At 59.1% G+C, this 13277-nt stretch overlaps 1 protein-coding gene across 1 annotated transcript; it reads right to left on the reverse strand.

Annotated features, from left to right (window-relative positions):
- Positions 1–703: 703 nt before the first annotated feature.
- On the reverse strand, positions 704–10030 carry PNPLA5 (patatin like domain 5, triacylglycerol lipase). The gene is made up of 9 exons (XM_079141536.1): positions 9831–10030; positions 9176–9408; positions 7512–7577; positions 7062–7271; positions 6092–6152; positions 5123–5284; positions 3411–3543; positions 1260–1376; positions 704–814 (listed from the first exon to the last, which is right to left on the reverse strand). The coding sequence occupies exons 1-9, from the start codon at positions 10018–10020 to the stop codon at positions 715–717; spliced, it is 1272 nt and encodes a 423-aa protein (XP_078997662.1). The 5' UTR covers positions 10021–10030; the 3' UTR covers positions 704–714.
- Between the last annotated feature and the right edge of the window lie 3247 nt (positions 10031–13277).

The following is a 13277-nucleotide window of genomic DNA, read 5'->3' on the forward strand; positions in this document are numbered from 1 at the left end:
TGGGGTCCTGAGACTTTGGCCCTGGCCCTCCCTCCTTCCGTCTCCCACGGGGCCTCCCACGGGGTGCACCAGGGGCCCCCAGAGATCAAGTCTTCCTGGGCGAGGGAGTCCCAGGGTCCCGCCCACACACGTGCACACAGGGGCACCCAGACCACCTCAGGTCAGAGAAGGGTGGACGGAGCCCTGGGCCACGTTAGTGTGCTCCCTGGGGTGGTTGGCAAGGCACCCCCCGCTCTGCTCCGCGCGAGCTCCCGGGGCTCCGAGCTGGGCCTTGGGCCGACCCCGCCATCCTCTCTCCCCCGATGAAGCGGGAGGCATGGAGGACAGCGTGACCTGCTACCAACAGGCACAGCCTCTTCGGAAAAGGAAGTACCGGGACCAGGCTCCAAGGAGCAGGGCCCGAGTGGCAGGGGCCTTCCCGCGCGGCCTGAGACCAGACCCGAGGACCGCGCGTTTCCTCTCCCCACGGAGGGAAAAGCGAGGTGGGGGCGGTGCATCTCCTGAAAACGGAGGGGTCGGAGGGGAGCGCCAGGGACGCGCTGGCCAGATCCCTGCGGCCCGCGTGCGCGTTGTGACACACCCCGCCGCTGTGCGACGATGCACCAGAACGAAAACATGCGAACACAGGGGCTGTCACCACTGGACCAACGGTCCCAGCGTCCTCCCGGGCCAGGGGCGATGAGGCCAGGACACCGTCTGGGGAGGCCCAGCGCCCTACAGGCCTGAGGGAGGACCCCAGCTCTGTGGACCCGGCAATAGAGGGAGCTTCCCTGGGCTCGAGGGGGCTGCGTCCTCCACGTTGGTGACCGGCAGGCTGCGGAGAGAGCCAGTGGTGAGCACGGCAGGGCCATGCGGGGCAGCCCTGGGCACTGAGCCCAGGCCAGCCTCCTGCCTGTCCTGCCCAAGGCCCTCAGGGTGGCCTAGCTGGGAGTGGCAGAGAGGATCCGGGCTGGTGCTCCCAGCTGGTCCCAGGCCAAGGAAATGACTGTGGGGTGGGGGACAGCAGGGCTCTCCTCCAGCAGGGAGGGCAGGCCGGGGGACATGTCTGCAGAGGGCCCATGGGGACATCTGGAACAACACAGTACTGGCAGAGATCGCAGAGTATGGGGGCACAGTGGACTGACCAGGACACTGGCCACAGAGAAGTCAACACAGGCCCACCCCAGAGCATGGCCAAGGGCATGTGACAGTGGTGTGGACTGCCTGCCAGGGTCCTAGGAAACAGCTGCTGCCCGCGCCCTGGGCCCCTGCCCACTCACCTGGCCAGCCTCTGCAGCCAGACCTTGGTGGTGGAGTGGACCTCCAGAGCCACACTCTTCAACAGCCCCCACATCCACCACAAGTCTGTAGGCGCATCAGGAAGCCACATCACCAGCCTGGAGGGAGGTCAGCGTCACCCTGGCCCAGCCACCAGCCCAGAAGCCACCTCCCCCAGGCCGGGAGTCACCAGCCCACAGGAAGTGATGGGGGCTGCAGGATTGGGCAAGAAATGCCCTGGCCATCATTGAGAGCAGATCAGAACCCGGGGCACCCACGTGACAGGATGACCCCTGGTGGGCTTTGAACACATGGAGGCAGCAGGCCTTAGGTCGCCAGCCACAGCACAGGGAGGAAGCCAGGGGTGGGAGAGGCAGGGCTTTGGGTCAGGCTGGCTTGGGTGCCACCCACCTCTCCTGCCCACTAGCTGTGTGAACTGGGAAAGTTGGGGAACCTCCCTGGACTCGTTTCCTCCCTTTGAATGAGGACAGCCCGCCTGCCTGCAGTTCCTAGCCTCCTCCGCATCTCCCCCGCCCCTCCTCGACTCCCCTCCATCTGCTGTGCTCTCAAAAGTCAGCGAAGTTCCTAAAACATCATCTGACCAAAGCCTCCCCTGCTCAAGATGCTCCTGTGGTCCCTGCTGCTGTCCTGACACAGCCGGCACCAGATCCAGGTCCTCAGTCACTTCTTGTCCCACCACAGAAGAAAGCTGGAGCCTATCTACAGAGCCACCACCCCAGACCAGCAGAGGGCCAGCAGAGGGCCAGGCCCCCTACCCGTCACTGAAGAAGCACTGGCTGGACACCTCCTCAGACTCACTGGATGCTGTAGGTCCTCCCCCCATTATCAGGTTGCCCTGGGAGAGGCCTAAACCAGGGGCTCAAGCTGGGCAGACAGTCCAGAGGATGTAAGTAGCAAGCAAAACAGAAGCTGGGCCATCACCTCCCTTATTCTGGGCCTTCTGCCCCCATTAATGCAATCTACATGCTGAGCATGTGGATTATGGAAAAAACTAAAGTGAATGTCCGTGTATTCTGGGAAGACTCTCCATCAGTGCTCACATAATGGTTTTTTTTTTTTTTTTAACTGAAAAGGTTAGAGTTCACCCTTCTTTTATTTCAACTTGCAGTTTCAGTAAATAGCTCAGCATGAGGAGACTCTGTAGGTAGAATGTTCTTTCCTGGCTTTGGACCACTGGTCATTTAAACAGCAGGGCTGACCCAGTCATCAGCTCAGTACGGAAGAGGACAGAGGCCTGTGACTTGCTGTCATGGACTTTACATGGAACACTGGATTTTTAAAATGCAGAGCTCCCTGTGACACTCCACTTGAACCCTCCGCATCTTGCACTAGGATAGAGAGCACACCCAACTCACTGCAGAGCCCCACATGTGGGCCCTTGTCAGCCTCCTGCCCCCCTGGACGGCATGCCAGCTTCTCACTCCAAATGGCCTCCCTTTCTGCTCCTTGAATATGCCTTACTCCCTTCTGCCCCAGGACCTTTGCAGATGCCTTCCCATATGCCTCAAATGCTTTTCCCTTCCCCTGTGTCTAGTGAACCTTCAGATTGTAGTTCACAAGTCATCTCTCCTCTGGGCAGCTTTCTGGCCAAATAGCTACTAGTGTGAGCTGCACAAGCTCAGAGCCCGTGCAGACCTCTCCCAGGTCTCTCCAGGAGGACCCAAAGTTGCACAGCAGTGGTTGGCAGGTGGTGAGCTCCACAGACCAGGAGCTGGGTCTAGGTCAGTGCTGCCCCCTTGCCCAGTCCCTCAAGGGCAAGTGGTGGAGTGAAAGGAGGAAGGACTGATGAGTGCCAAGCACAGCCAGCATGCCCTGGAAGGGTCTTGCCTTAGAGACGAGGCCCCGAGGCCCGGCACAGTCACGAGAGCTGGCCCGGCCACATGGCTCCCGAGCTGACGTGCTCTGAGGGATGCAGGAACAGCACACCGTCTCCGAGGCTCTGACAGCGGAGCAGGGGCCAACAGCCCTGGATGCAGGGCAGGGCCAGGAGCTGCCCCGGGCTCCCAGTCACAGCTGCCACCCACCTCCCACCCGTCCTCCCCTGCAGAGGAGCCCACCAAGGCCAGCCCTGCCCAACCCATGTGCCAGCACCAGCCCACCGTAGGCCCTGGCCTCCCTGCCACAGGCCTCACCTTCTGCTGCGGAAGTAGACGTACTCCAAGGGCAGCGTGCAGGGCAGGAGAAGGTACGTCAGCACCTGGCCTGGCCCTGACCGGCGGAAGCGGGCCCAGGAGCTGGGGTCCCTCCTGACAGCCTTCCTCAGTGCTGTGGAGAAGTCACCTTGTGGCCTGTCCATGGTGCCAGCCCACCTCCAGCCACCCCTCCAAGTCACTCCCTGAGAGTTGACAGTCTGAGCCCCTCTCTATCTCAGGAGGGTCACAGATTGCACCTCACCCCACCCCTTTCTGCAGAGGAGGACACAACAGTGACTGAGCCCAACCATGTGCCAGGAGGGTGCCAAACCCTCTGCACATGTACTCTCATCTGTGTCCTGGAGAGGAGCATGGTGTGCCCCTTTCATAGACAAGGAGACAGGGTTCACAGTGGAGATATGACTTGACCATCACCAGGCAGTGCTCCTAAGCACCCCCACTCCTCCTGCCCCTCCAGAAGTCTGCCATGGCCCCCTTGGATGGGACCAGTATCCCCATCGTACCTTCCTCCACAACAGTAGCATTTGGCATATTAACCACAGCCGCAGCTGTGACCACAGCGACCATTTCCTGAGTCCCCTTCTCACTGACCAAAGCCAGAGCCCAAATCCCAGCCTCAACACATCCCAGCAGCCTCCAGGCCAGCGAGGGCCAGTGTTTGAGAGCTCACAGACCCAAGGCCCGGCCCCACCTGGGATGCGTCCTTCCCTTCCCTGAGCCTAGATAAAACAAGGACACAGGCACGATCTTCCTCCCTGGACAGGTGGGTGAGGGTTGAGGGATGTGGACAGGGGCCAGCACTGCCCATTCCTTCCCGACCCTGCCAGGGCTCCAGATCCAAGGCCTGGACCTCAGGGGCCAGCACAGATCCAGGACCGTCGGGAACCAGGAAGAGGCAGCTCCCCCCAGGCATCCTGTCACCACCCCCACTGTCCCTGCCCAGGCCTGAACCACCACCACCCCGCCCCCAGCTGGGTGCACTAGACCTCACGGGGCTCCCACTCACTCCTTCGCCGCTCCCAAGGCTGCCCACCGGGCCCGTCTGGCCCCCTTAACCTCTGTGCTGGAGCCCAGTGAGCCTCCCAGCTCTCCCTGACCCTCGGGGACCCTCCCAGGTGTCTGCTGGGTGTCCTTGGCCTCCTTTGAAGTCTCAAACTCACCCCACCACCTGGCATGTGCCTATGGGGCTTTGTCCTTTCTTGTTGCTGAGATGATAACGCTTGGTTAAACCAAACAGGGGGCGCAGACAAAAAGGTTCAGAGGAGAGCTGTGCCCTGCCAGCGGCAGGCTGTGTGGGCTCCGCAGGTCCCTGCCCGCCACCCCACCCCAGTGTTGCCAGAAGACCCACACAAGCCTGGCTCCCTCAAGGGGGTCCAGTGTCTCTCATAATGCATGCCCTGGGCTTTCTCAAGCACAGGCCTAGATTCGGTCCCTGCTGCAGGCTCTGGGACCTCACCAAGTCCCTGTCCCTCTCTGAGCTCCAGTTTCCTCATCAGGGAAATGAGATAAGAATGATGCAGAAGCCGGGGCGGGATGGGGGTGTGGAGGAATGAGTGTGGTAGCACGGAAGAGGCCCTTTGCACCCTTGGCACTTAGCAGGTGCTCATTAAATGAGTCCTGACTGCTGCAGATCACCAGCACCTCAGGGCAGGGTTCCTGAGCCCAATCCCCAGCGCAGGAACGGGCAGTACCAGCCTCCAGCTCTGGCGAGAGCTGCTCCAAGCTGGGCACATCCTTGACCAGCAGATTGGGCACATCGCAGTTGAAAGACGGTCCGGCATCCGGGGTCCTAGCTGCTGGGGCTGGGGGATCCTTAGACACCAACGTCCACAGCACAGGCTCCTTAGTGAGTCCTGGCCAGAGAAAGAAAGAGGACCCACAAGTCGGTGCCGCTGGAGCCCCGCTGGCTAAAGGCCCCGCCCCGCGCGAGAAAGGCCCCGCCCCCTGACTAAAGCCCCGCCCTGCGCCAGCACACGCTCTGCTGGCAAGCATTCCTGCCTCCCCGCGGCGCTGTGGGTTGCGGTGACTCTCCAGTGTCTCCAGTGGTTCGCCAGAGCCCAGACCCTGAAGTCACAACCCGGTGCCTGTATTCTGGCTCCACCGCCTGCAGGCCGTGTGACCCAACCCCTCTGTGCCTCAGTTTCCCTCTCCGTGAAAAGGCAAGTGAAGGCCGCCTGACAGAGCGGTTCTGAGAATGAAGCGCAATCAGGACAGACACAGGCTGTGCTCGGCCAGTGCCCGCTGCTCCGTGTGCGGACCTGCTGCACAAGCACAAGCGCTCTAGTCCAGGAGACCTGTCCCCGCCTCTGCTGCCCCAGGAGCGCACTCACCTCCCGCGTCTTGAGCTCCCCGCTGTGGGCTCTATGACCTGGCCAACTCCCTGTCCTCATCCCAGGCCGAGCCAACATCTCTCCTGGGCTCCCACAGCCTGAGCGTCCCTCTGTCACTGCACCCCGCTCCCTGCGATGTCTCTCTCTGCACCAGGGACCTGTGTGTGATTCCTCTCTGGTCCCCAGGTGTCCGGTAAATGCCGAGCAGAAGCATGCGTGGGAGTATGATGCTGAGCAGGGAATGAGTGAGCCCAGGTTCCCGGTGACTCAGGTGCCTAAAAGGCAGGGTCCACCTGGTACCCCTGTGAGACACGATGCCCTGACACTCACCACGTGTCTCCAGGAACCTCAGGGCATCCAGGTAGCCTTGTCGGCAGTTGTCAGCCACCACCTGCCAACACACAGGGCAGGGGGCTGGGCCAGGCCAGAGTTCACCCCAGGCCACCAGTCACAGGCTAGAAGCTGGAACTCAGCTGGATGCAGTCTCAGCCCTGCCTACCCTCACTGGGCCACCCCTAGGCTGGGCATGGGGACCCCAGGGTACCCTGGCACCAGGTAGGGAGGCCTATAGGGCCTACTGATCTGCTTTGTGCCCCCTCCAGCCAGTGGTCCCACATCCTGCTCTTCTTGGGGACACCTGGCTGCCAGTTCTTGCCCCAATCCTCCCTTAGGCCTCAGGGACGTCCCCTAGAAGATGGGGTAACAAGCCTGGCCCAGGACGACGGGCTTCGCCTGGCTCTTGTAGGTCAGCAGATGGCCCTTCCCTTTGTCCCTTTGATGTTCATTTCCAGGACCAGTCTGAGGTGGGCAGAGGAACCAGCAGGAGAGGTGGGAGGGGCCGGGGAACCGGAGTGGCTGGGGGAGGGGTGTGTCGCAACATGGACTGATTGGCCATCCACAGTCTAGGGCAATGGTGGAGACCAAGGATCGGAACTGGCTGAGAGTCTAAATCTTAGCTGTGTGACTTTGAGCAAGATGCTTAAGGTCTCTGAGCCTTTATGTCCTCTGAGAAATGGTGACAGTGCTCATTGCACCTGGCCCAGGGGAACATGGCCAAGGCCTTGCTGCAAACCAGCTCAATAGCACCGACGTCCATGTACTCACCCAACTTGGGGCCTGTCCTAACTCTACACCCCCTTAGTGAGGGAAGGAAGAGCAAGAACCCATGCTTTGAATGGGAGGCTTGGTGTGAGACTGGGCTGCATCTGCCCTGAGGTGGTGTGGAGGGGACACGGGCACAGGGTCTGAGCATGGGCCCTTGACCATGGCCCAGCCTCTGCAACGGAGGAGCCAGACTTACCTCAGGTTTGGGGGGTATGAGCGATATGAACCCCAGGAAGAAGTTCTTGGTGGAAATTTGGAAGCTGGCGTTGAAAGCGTTCAGCTCGTGCAGGCTGGCCGAGGTGCTCCGGGGACAGATGTCCACTGTCCCATGGAAGGGGGACACAGTGATGGTGGACGGGGAGTCCGCGAAGGGCAGATTGTTGCTCAGAGCCCCATCAATGTAGCGCTACAGTTCAGGTAGCCAGGTGGCTATGCTGCCCTCTCAGGATGTCCACCCTCCTCCCACACCCCGAGAACTGGCTGCAGCAGGTGACCCTCCCTGCTGGGTTGCGAGGCCCACACCAGCCCAGGAGCTGAGGCCCCAGCAGAACAGAGGGCCAGGTATGCAGTAGGTGCTTTAGGACAAAGGAGGGATGTGTACCCAGCCACCCAGAGGCGTGGACGCTGCACCTCGAGAGGCACTCACCTGCCCTCTGAACTCAGGGGGGATGGTCCCGCAGTAGACGGGGAAGTACAGGGTGCAGACCAAGGCCTGGAAGACAAGAGCCCCGAACGCAGTCCTTCTCGCCCTCCTCCCAGCACAGTCCTCACGCCGGCAGAGTCCTCAGTGGAGAAGTGGTTTGGACGCCCCCTCCTTTCTGCCAGGGGAACCCCTGCCCATCCAGGCTGTGCTGGGATCCCACCAAGGCCTCGTCTCCTTCACCCGTCCAGCAGGAATTCACCTCCGGGAATGCAGGTATTTCTCCCAAAGACTATTCCCTGGGTGTTGGTCCACAGATGCACCTCCCCAAGGAATCCTGTCCACTCTAGCCACCAGGAAAATACCATCACTCTTCCGTAAAGGTGCTGACGAGTCTTACAGAAAGCTAACCCACCTAACATAGATGGATAGGTGGCCACTCAGGCTGGCCGTTTCCGTACTGGTGGCCTGCTTTCCTGTATGTGGCAGGATGTGTGGCAATGTCCATGTGCCGTGGGGGCAAACTCGCTTCTGGTTAGGAACCGCTGACCGCATGCTCACCATGCTCATGGGACACAGACCCTTGCACAACAGGACACCTCCCACCCCCTCTGGGAGACGCAGACCCTGTCCTGCCCTGAGCAGGTGTAAAGGCAGGTGAGCGCCTCCTCTCTGTAGACGAGTTACAGTGACAGCAGCCAGGTCTTCTGAGCACCTACCACCCGGGAGAGGAGGCTGGCACTCACTCTGGGGTCCCCAGCCAGATTCCTCAGGAGCCCGGGGTCCTCAGCCTGCAGGAAGTGACTGGACCCCTCTCTGTACACTGATAATCAGACACTTACGACTCGGCCACCTCGGAACTGAGATAGTCCCGAGCTGGGGGCAGGGAGCACCACGGTGAAGCTCCCTGGGTGGGGCCCAGGGTGGCTGGCAGACGAAGCCCATGACGGGAAGGGTGGGCACGGCTGCAGTGGGGGCCCAGGACTCCCCACCCAGCCACTGCCTCACGGGAGGCCTCTCTGCTACCTGTGTGAGCTCTCCCAGGGTCTGGCCCACTCAAACCCCCTGGCCACTCCTGGCCTGCCCCACTGTGTCCTTCCTGTGTTTTCCTCCGGTCTGTTTCAATACTGGCTGGTTTCCTAACGTCCATCCACATTAGACCTAAGTCTCGGGGAGGCAAGGAGTTTTGTCCATTCCGTTCCCTTGTAATCACAATGCCAAGAGCTGCGCCCGGCACAGAGTAGATGCTCAATAAAGGCTTGCTCAAGGACTCAAAAAGTGCCTGGAGGACTGGGCTCCAGCTGCGTGGCATGACACCTGCCTGTGTGCGGGAGCCCTAGTTGGATCCCCAGCACACAGGTTGGATCCCTGGAGGATGGGGTGGGTGAGGCTGGGCAGAAAGAGCAGCCCTGTGGGTCCTGACCGAAGAAGCCCCCTCCCCAACCTGGTCCTCTGAGGACAGCCGAGGGAGCCTCCCTGGCAAGCACACGCCCCTGCCACCGTGCACACCTGTCTCCTTATTTATAAACAGACTCCGGAGACTCAGTTTCCTCTCTGCTCACACCTGCCAGACTCCCACACGCATCTGCCCTGGGAAGCACTCCATCACTCTCCTTCCAGCCGCCTACCTGCCCCCGAGCCCTGGGTCCCAGTACCCAGTACCTGCTCACCTGAATGAGCTCATCTCTGGTGGCGAAGTCAGTGACTATGGAGTTGCGGCCATCAGGCCAGTGGGTCAGCGAGATGCCCAGCCGCTGGGAGGCCAGGATGTGACAGTTCTCTGGCAGTGTGTCCTGCAGCTGTTGCTTAATGTGCTCGATGGGCGCATAGGCGGGGTGGAAGATGCCCAGGCTCAGCCCCTCCACATGCTTCACCATCTCCAGGAGGTGTGAGCAGCAGAAGTCTGCGTGAAGAGGGGGAGGAGTCCTGAGCCCCGCCCGGGAGGCCGCAGCACTCTCCCACTGCCGTCCCGGCTGGGGCAACTCTGCAGAATTTCTATGCCAAGCCCTGGATTCAAACGCTGCATCTGCCTACTGCCACCAAGTGACCTAGGGAACAGTCTTTCTGTCTCTGAGCCCAGTATCCCTTCTCTGCAAACAGCGGCAAGTGTTTAATCCCCATTAATCCAAGTGTTTAATCCCCAGATTAAATGGGAATTTGGGGACTGGGGACTGTTGGGTGTAGTGACTTCAGCGCACAGAGACAAGCAGGAGCCCTCTGACTCCCCCGCCCCCGTCAAGAACCAGCCTGCCTTGGGATGGGAACGGGGTTGCCCCTTCCTCCGCGCCCTGGGCAGCCCTGTACTGGGACCAGGACCGCACGCACCGACCGACTTGCCGCAGACCACGCTGACGGCGTTGAGCGCGCCAGACGAGGAGCCGTAGAAGCGGCGGGCGCCCTGGAGGAGGCGCGGGGCGCGCTGGCTCAGGCAGTGGGTCACGCCCACGTGGTAGAGACCCAGGAAGCCGGCTCCCGCGAAGGACAGGCTCCAGCTGCCCTCCTCCAAGAAGTCCATAGCTGGCGGGGCCCGGATGCGGCGTCTGGCTCGGAAGGATCTCTTGCGGTCGGGATGCGCGGGGACCAGGCCGGGATGGGCGCTGGCCATGTGCGCTCTGGCCGGAGCCCGCCCTCGGCGTGGATGTCCCCTGCCCCGCCCCGCCCCAGACTGAGTCAGCCGCGGTCACAGCCAATGAGGTTCCGGGGCCGCGATCACCCCTGCGAGATGTGCCAGGTGTGCCCTAGAAGGCCTGCAGGCTCTGCGCTGCGGTTCCGCCCCCAGTCGCCCACTCTGGGCCCAGATCTCAGCCACAGATATGGGGCTGACACGGCCGGGAAGTGGTACCCAATCTTCGCCTGGTGTCAACCTTAGCAGGTGTGTTATCCCGACCTCTTCCCAAATGGGAGGAAACTGGGTGTGGTCAGGGAAAGTGGGAAGCCGCAGAGGAGGATCCGCAACCCCTGGCGGTTGGGGTCAAACCGGACTCAATTCCTCAGCTGTGCTGCTTCAGGGACCCGGGAGAGGTGGGAGTCGGGAGGTGGGGGTCCAGGCTGAGGCCCCCCCAGCTCCCAGGCTTTCCTGGACTCCTGTCCACCTCAAGGCATTTTTCCACACAAGGTGTGGGTTTCCATGTGAGATCCTACGGAGCCCTTTCTGCTGAGCCCTACACTCAAACTCAGACCCAGCACAAACTGCCAGCACTGGGGCGAAGGGCTGACAGCAAGGGACACCTGACTCCGGGTGGCCACAAAGCAGGTTCCCCCATCAGCATGCTAGGTGCTTTCTTTCCAGTCACCCGCATAAGCTGTGTGTTGGGGACAGCGGTGCCCCAGTGAGAGGGAAGGCTGAGCCCTGGAGAGGCGAGGGGCTCACAGCCAGTCACACCTCCTCTGGCGATCCCTGCGGTGAGATCCTCAGCTGAGGCCACAGGCTGCTCAGAGGAGGAGGAGGGCAGTGCTGTGGGGTTGCTGAGGTACCCACCACAAGGGGATGGGCGAGTCAGTCATCAGGGGGCTTGAAAGTGACAGGTATCAGCAGCACGGGGTTTATTCCCGCTGCTGTTCATGCAGACGGTTTAAAACACTCTAAACACGACTGCGTTTTCAAACTGCTATTGTTATGGGGTGCAAATTAAGAACAGACCCATCACCACTGAGAAGTCCAAATTGGAGAGTCTTTATTAAGCTGGCCAGCTGACTGTCTCACACAATGCCCCAGAAAAATGGCTATTGAGAGAACAGCCCGGACCACAGGGTTGTAGGGGTTTTTATACCAAAAATCACATCAATCATAAGTGTCTGTTGCTATGATTTAAAACTACATACTAACATCATGAGATCATCGACAGAGGGGGAAGTGGGTCAAACTGACCCTTACCTAGGTACAAACTAAAGAATGGTTGCTAACATCCACACAATTACCATTTACATGGTTCATTGGTTACTACATAGGAGTTGTCATTGTATATTATTAAACATGTCACGCTAAGTAACTGATGATGGGCACAGAGGCAGGGTGTTCCCATGGGAGAAGCTTATCTCCTACATAACATGGAGTCTCAGAGCAAAATGGAGTCTGTTGAGTCATTTCCCTTAGAGTCTGGCCTGTAACATTCTCATGGAGCCAGATCTGTCAGCCCATCACACTATTGGTACCTGGAACGTCACTGAGGGCCAAGGATGCTGAGAAAGGGGAGTGGGGAGCAGGGAATAAAGTCATAAGATGAAACAGATGAAGTGCAGGTACAGGACTAACAGAAGGGGGCCGAGACACTGCTAGAGGCAGCAGAGCTGGGCGTGGACCAGGCCAGCTGGGTGTGAATGGGATCCCACCCACGGGTGGACCCTCATGGGCCCATGTGAGGTTAAGATCATGAAAGACAAAGAAATGCAAAATGAAGAAGGCAAAGGAGACAAGACTACTCAACACCACACAGGTGCTCCTAGACACACGACGATGACTCGTGACCTCCCCAAAGGACTCATTAACGTGGGAAGCATCCTAAGTCAAAATGTGGTTGACACACCTAACCTACTGAAGGTCACAGCCTAGCAACACAGCACACCCTGGAGTATCAGATCCTTGGAGAGTGGGGTGCTGGCAATGAACTAGCCATGGGGCTGGGGAGATAGCTCATTTGGTAGAGTGCTTGCCTCGCATACACAAGGCCCTGGGCTCAATCCCCAGCACCGCCAAAAAAAAAAAAAAAAAAAAAAAGAACTAACTATAAAGGACATTACCAGGACAACTGGCAAAATTTAAATATGAACTTTGAATTAAATAACAGTGCCCCGTCAATGTGTCTTTTACCAATTATATATAAGAAAAAGTCATTGCCCTTAGGAAACTGGATGTAGGAATAGATACATAATTATCTGCAGACCAATCTCAAAAGGCTCAGAAAAAGAACTGTTTTTCTATGTGTCTATATCTCTCTGTCTGTGGAGAGAGAGGGACAGATGGAGGTATGCAAGGAAAGGAAAAGCAGGGTGTGGTCATGGGCAGCGGCTGGGGTGTCGGAGGAAATCTGCAAGAGCAGGGACAAGAAGAGGAACTGTAACGGAGCAGGCTGGCCCTTTATGAACCCAGCAGGCCAGTGGGCCTTGGCCATCAGCAGGGGGGGGGGGGGGGGCAGTAATGAGGAAATCTTCCTATCCAGGGAAAGAATGTGGTCTCAACACATGAGGTCAGAGGTTAGTAAGCCACATGGCCCAGGCCATTGGCAGAGGAGGAGGAGGGAGGAGGAGGCTGTGCTTAGCCAGACCTTGGGAGGAGGTGGGACCCACTTCCTGCTGACTCACACTTCCTGTCTATCCTGGCTGCTGCACCTGGCTCCTGACTGGCAGGATTTCCCAAAAGCATTTCTGCCCTGGACTCAAGATCTAGGGATTTGAGCACTAGATCCCAGGGCACTTGGTCCTAATCTTAGCCACTGAGTCCTGGGCAAAACTGCTGCCTCTCTCTAGCCCCAGTCCTCACCCCCCTGCAAGTTGAGGAATTGAACTATATCAGCAGATCCCAACCTTTACAAAGATGGGGGTTCTGCTTAACACACAAAAAATGCCCCCAGGGTACCAAGGGACAACAGTCCTCATCTTAGCAGCCTTTGGTTGAGAAAATATTGGAAGACCAACAGCAGCTGTGACTTTGGGACACTTTGGGAAAAGTGAGCAGTTTCCCTCACAACAAGCACTACCAAGATATTTGTGCAAAAAGCATTCTCTTAAAAAAAAAAAAAAGCATTCTCTTGACCTGCAGCAGGGACTCCGTCGGTG

Source organism: Sciurus vulgaris, assembly GCF_902686455.1.
Source record: "Sciurus vulgaris genome assembly, chromosome: 5".
Taxonomy (NCBI): Eukaryota; Metazoa; Chordata; class Mammalia; order Rodentia; family Sciuridae; genus Sciurus; species Sciurus vulgaris.

What these genes read in the sequence shown, in the direction of transcription:
- PNPLA5 (XM_079141536.1), bottom strand. Translation starts at nt 10,020, where the DNA reads ATGGACTTCTTGGAGGAGGGCAGCTGGAGCCTGTCCTTCGCGGGAGCC. An exon ending in GGTCTGCGGCAAGTCGGTCG is followed by an intron (nt 9,409 to 9,830) that starts GTGCGTGCGGTC and finishes CTCTTCACGCAG; the next exon opens with ACTTCTGCTGCTCACACCTC. An exon ending in CTCGCCAGAGCTGGAGGCTG is followed by an intron (nt 3,544 to 5,122) that starts GTACTGCCCGTT and finishes ACTTCTCCACAG; the next exon opens with CACTGAGGAAGGCTGTCAGG.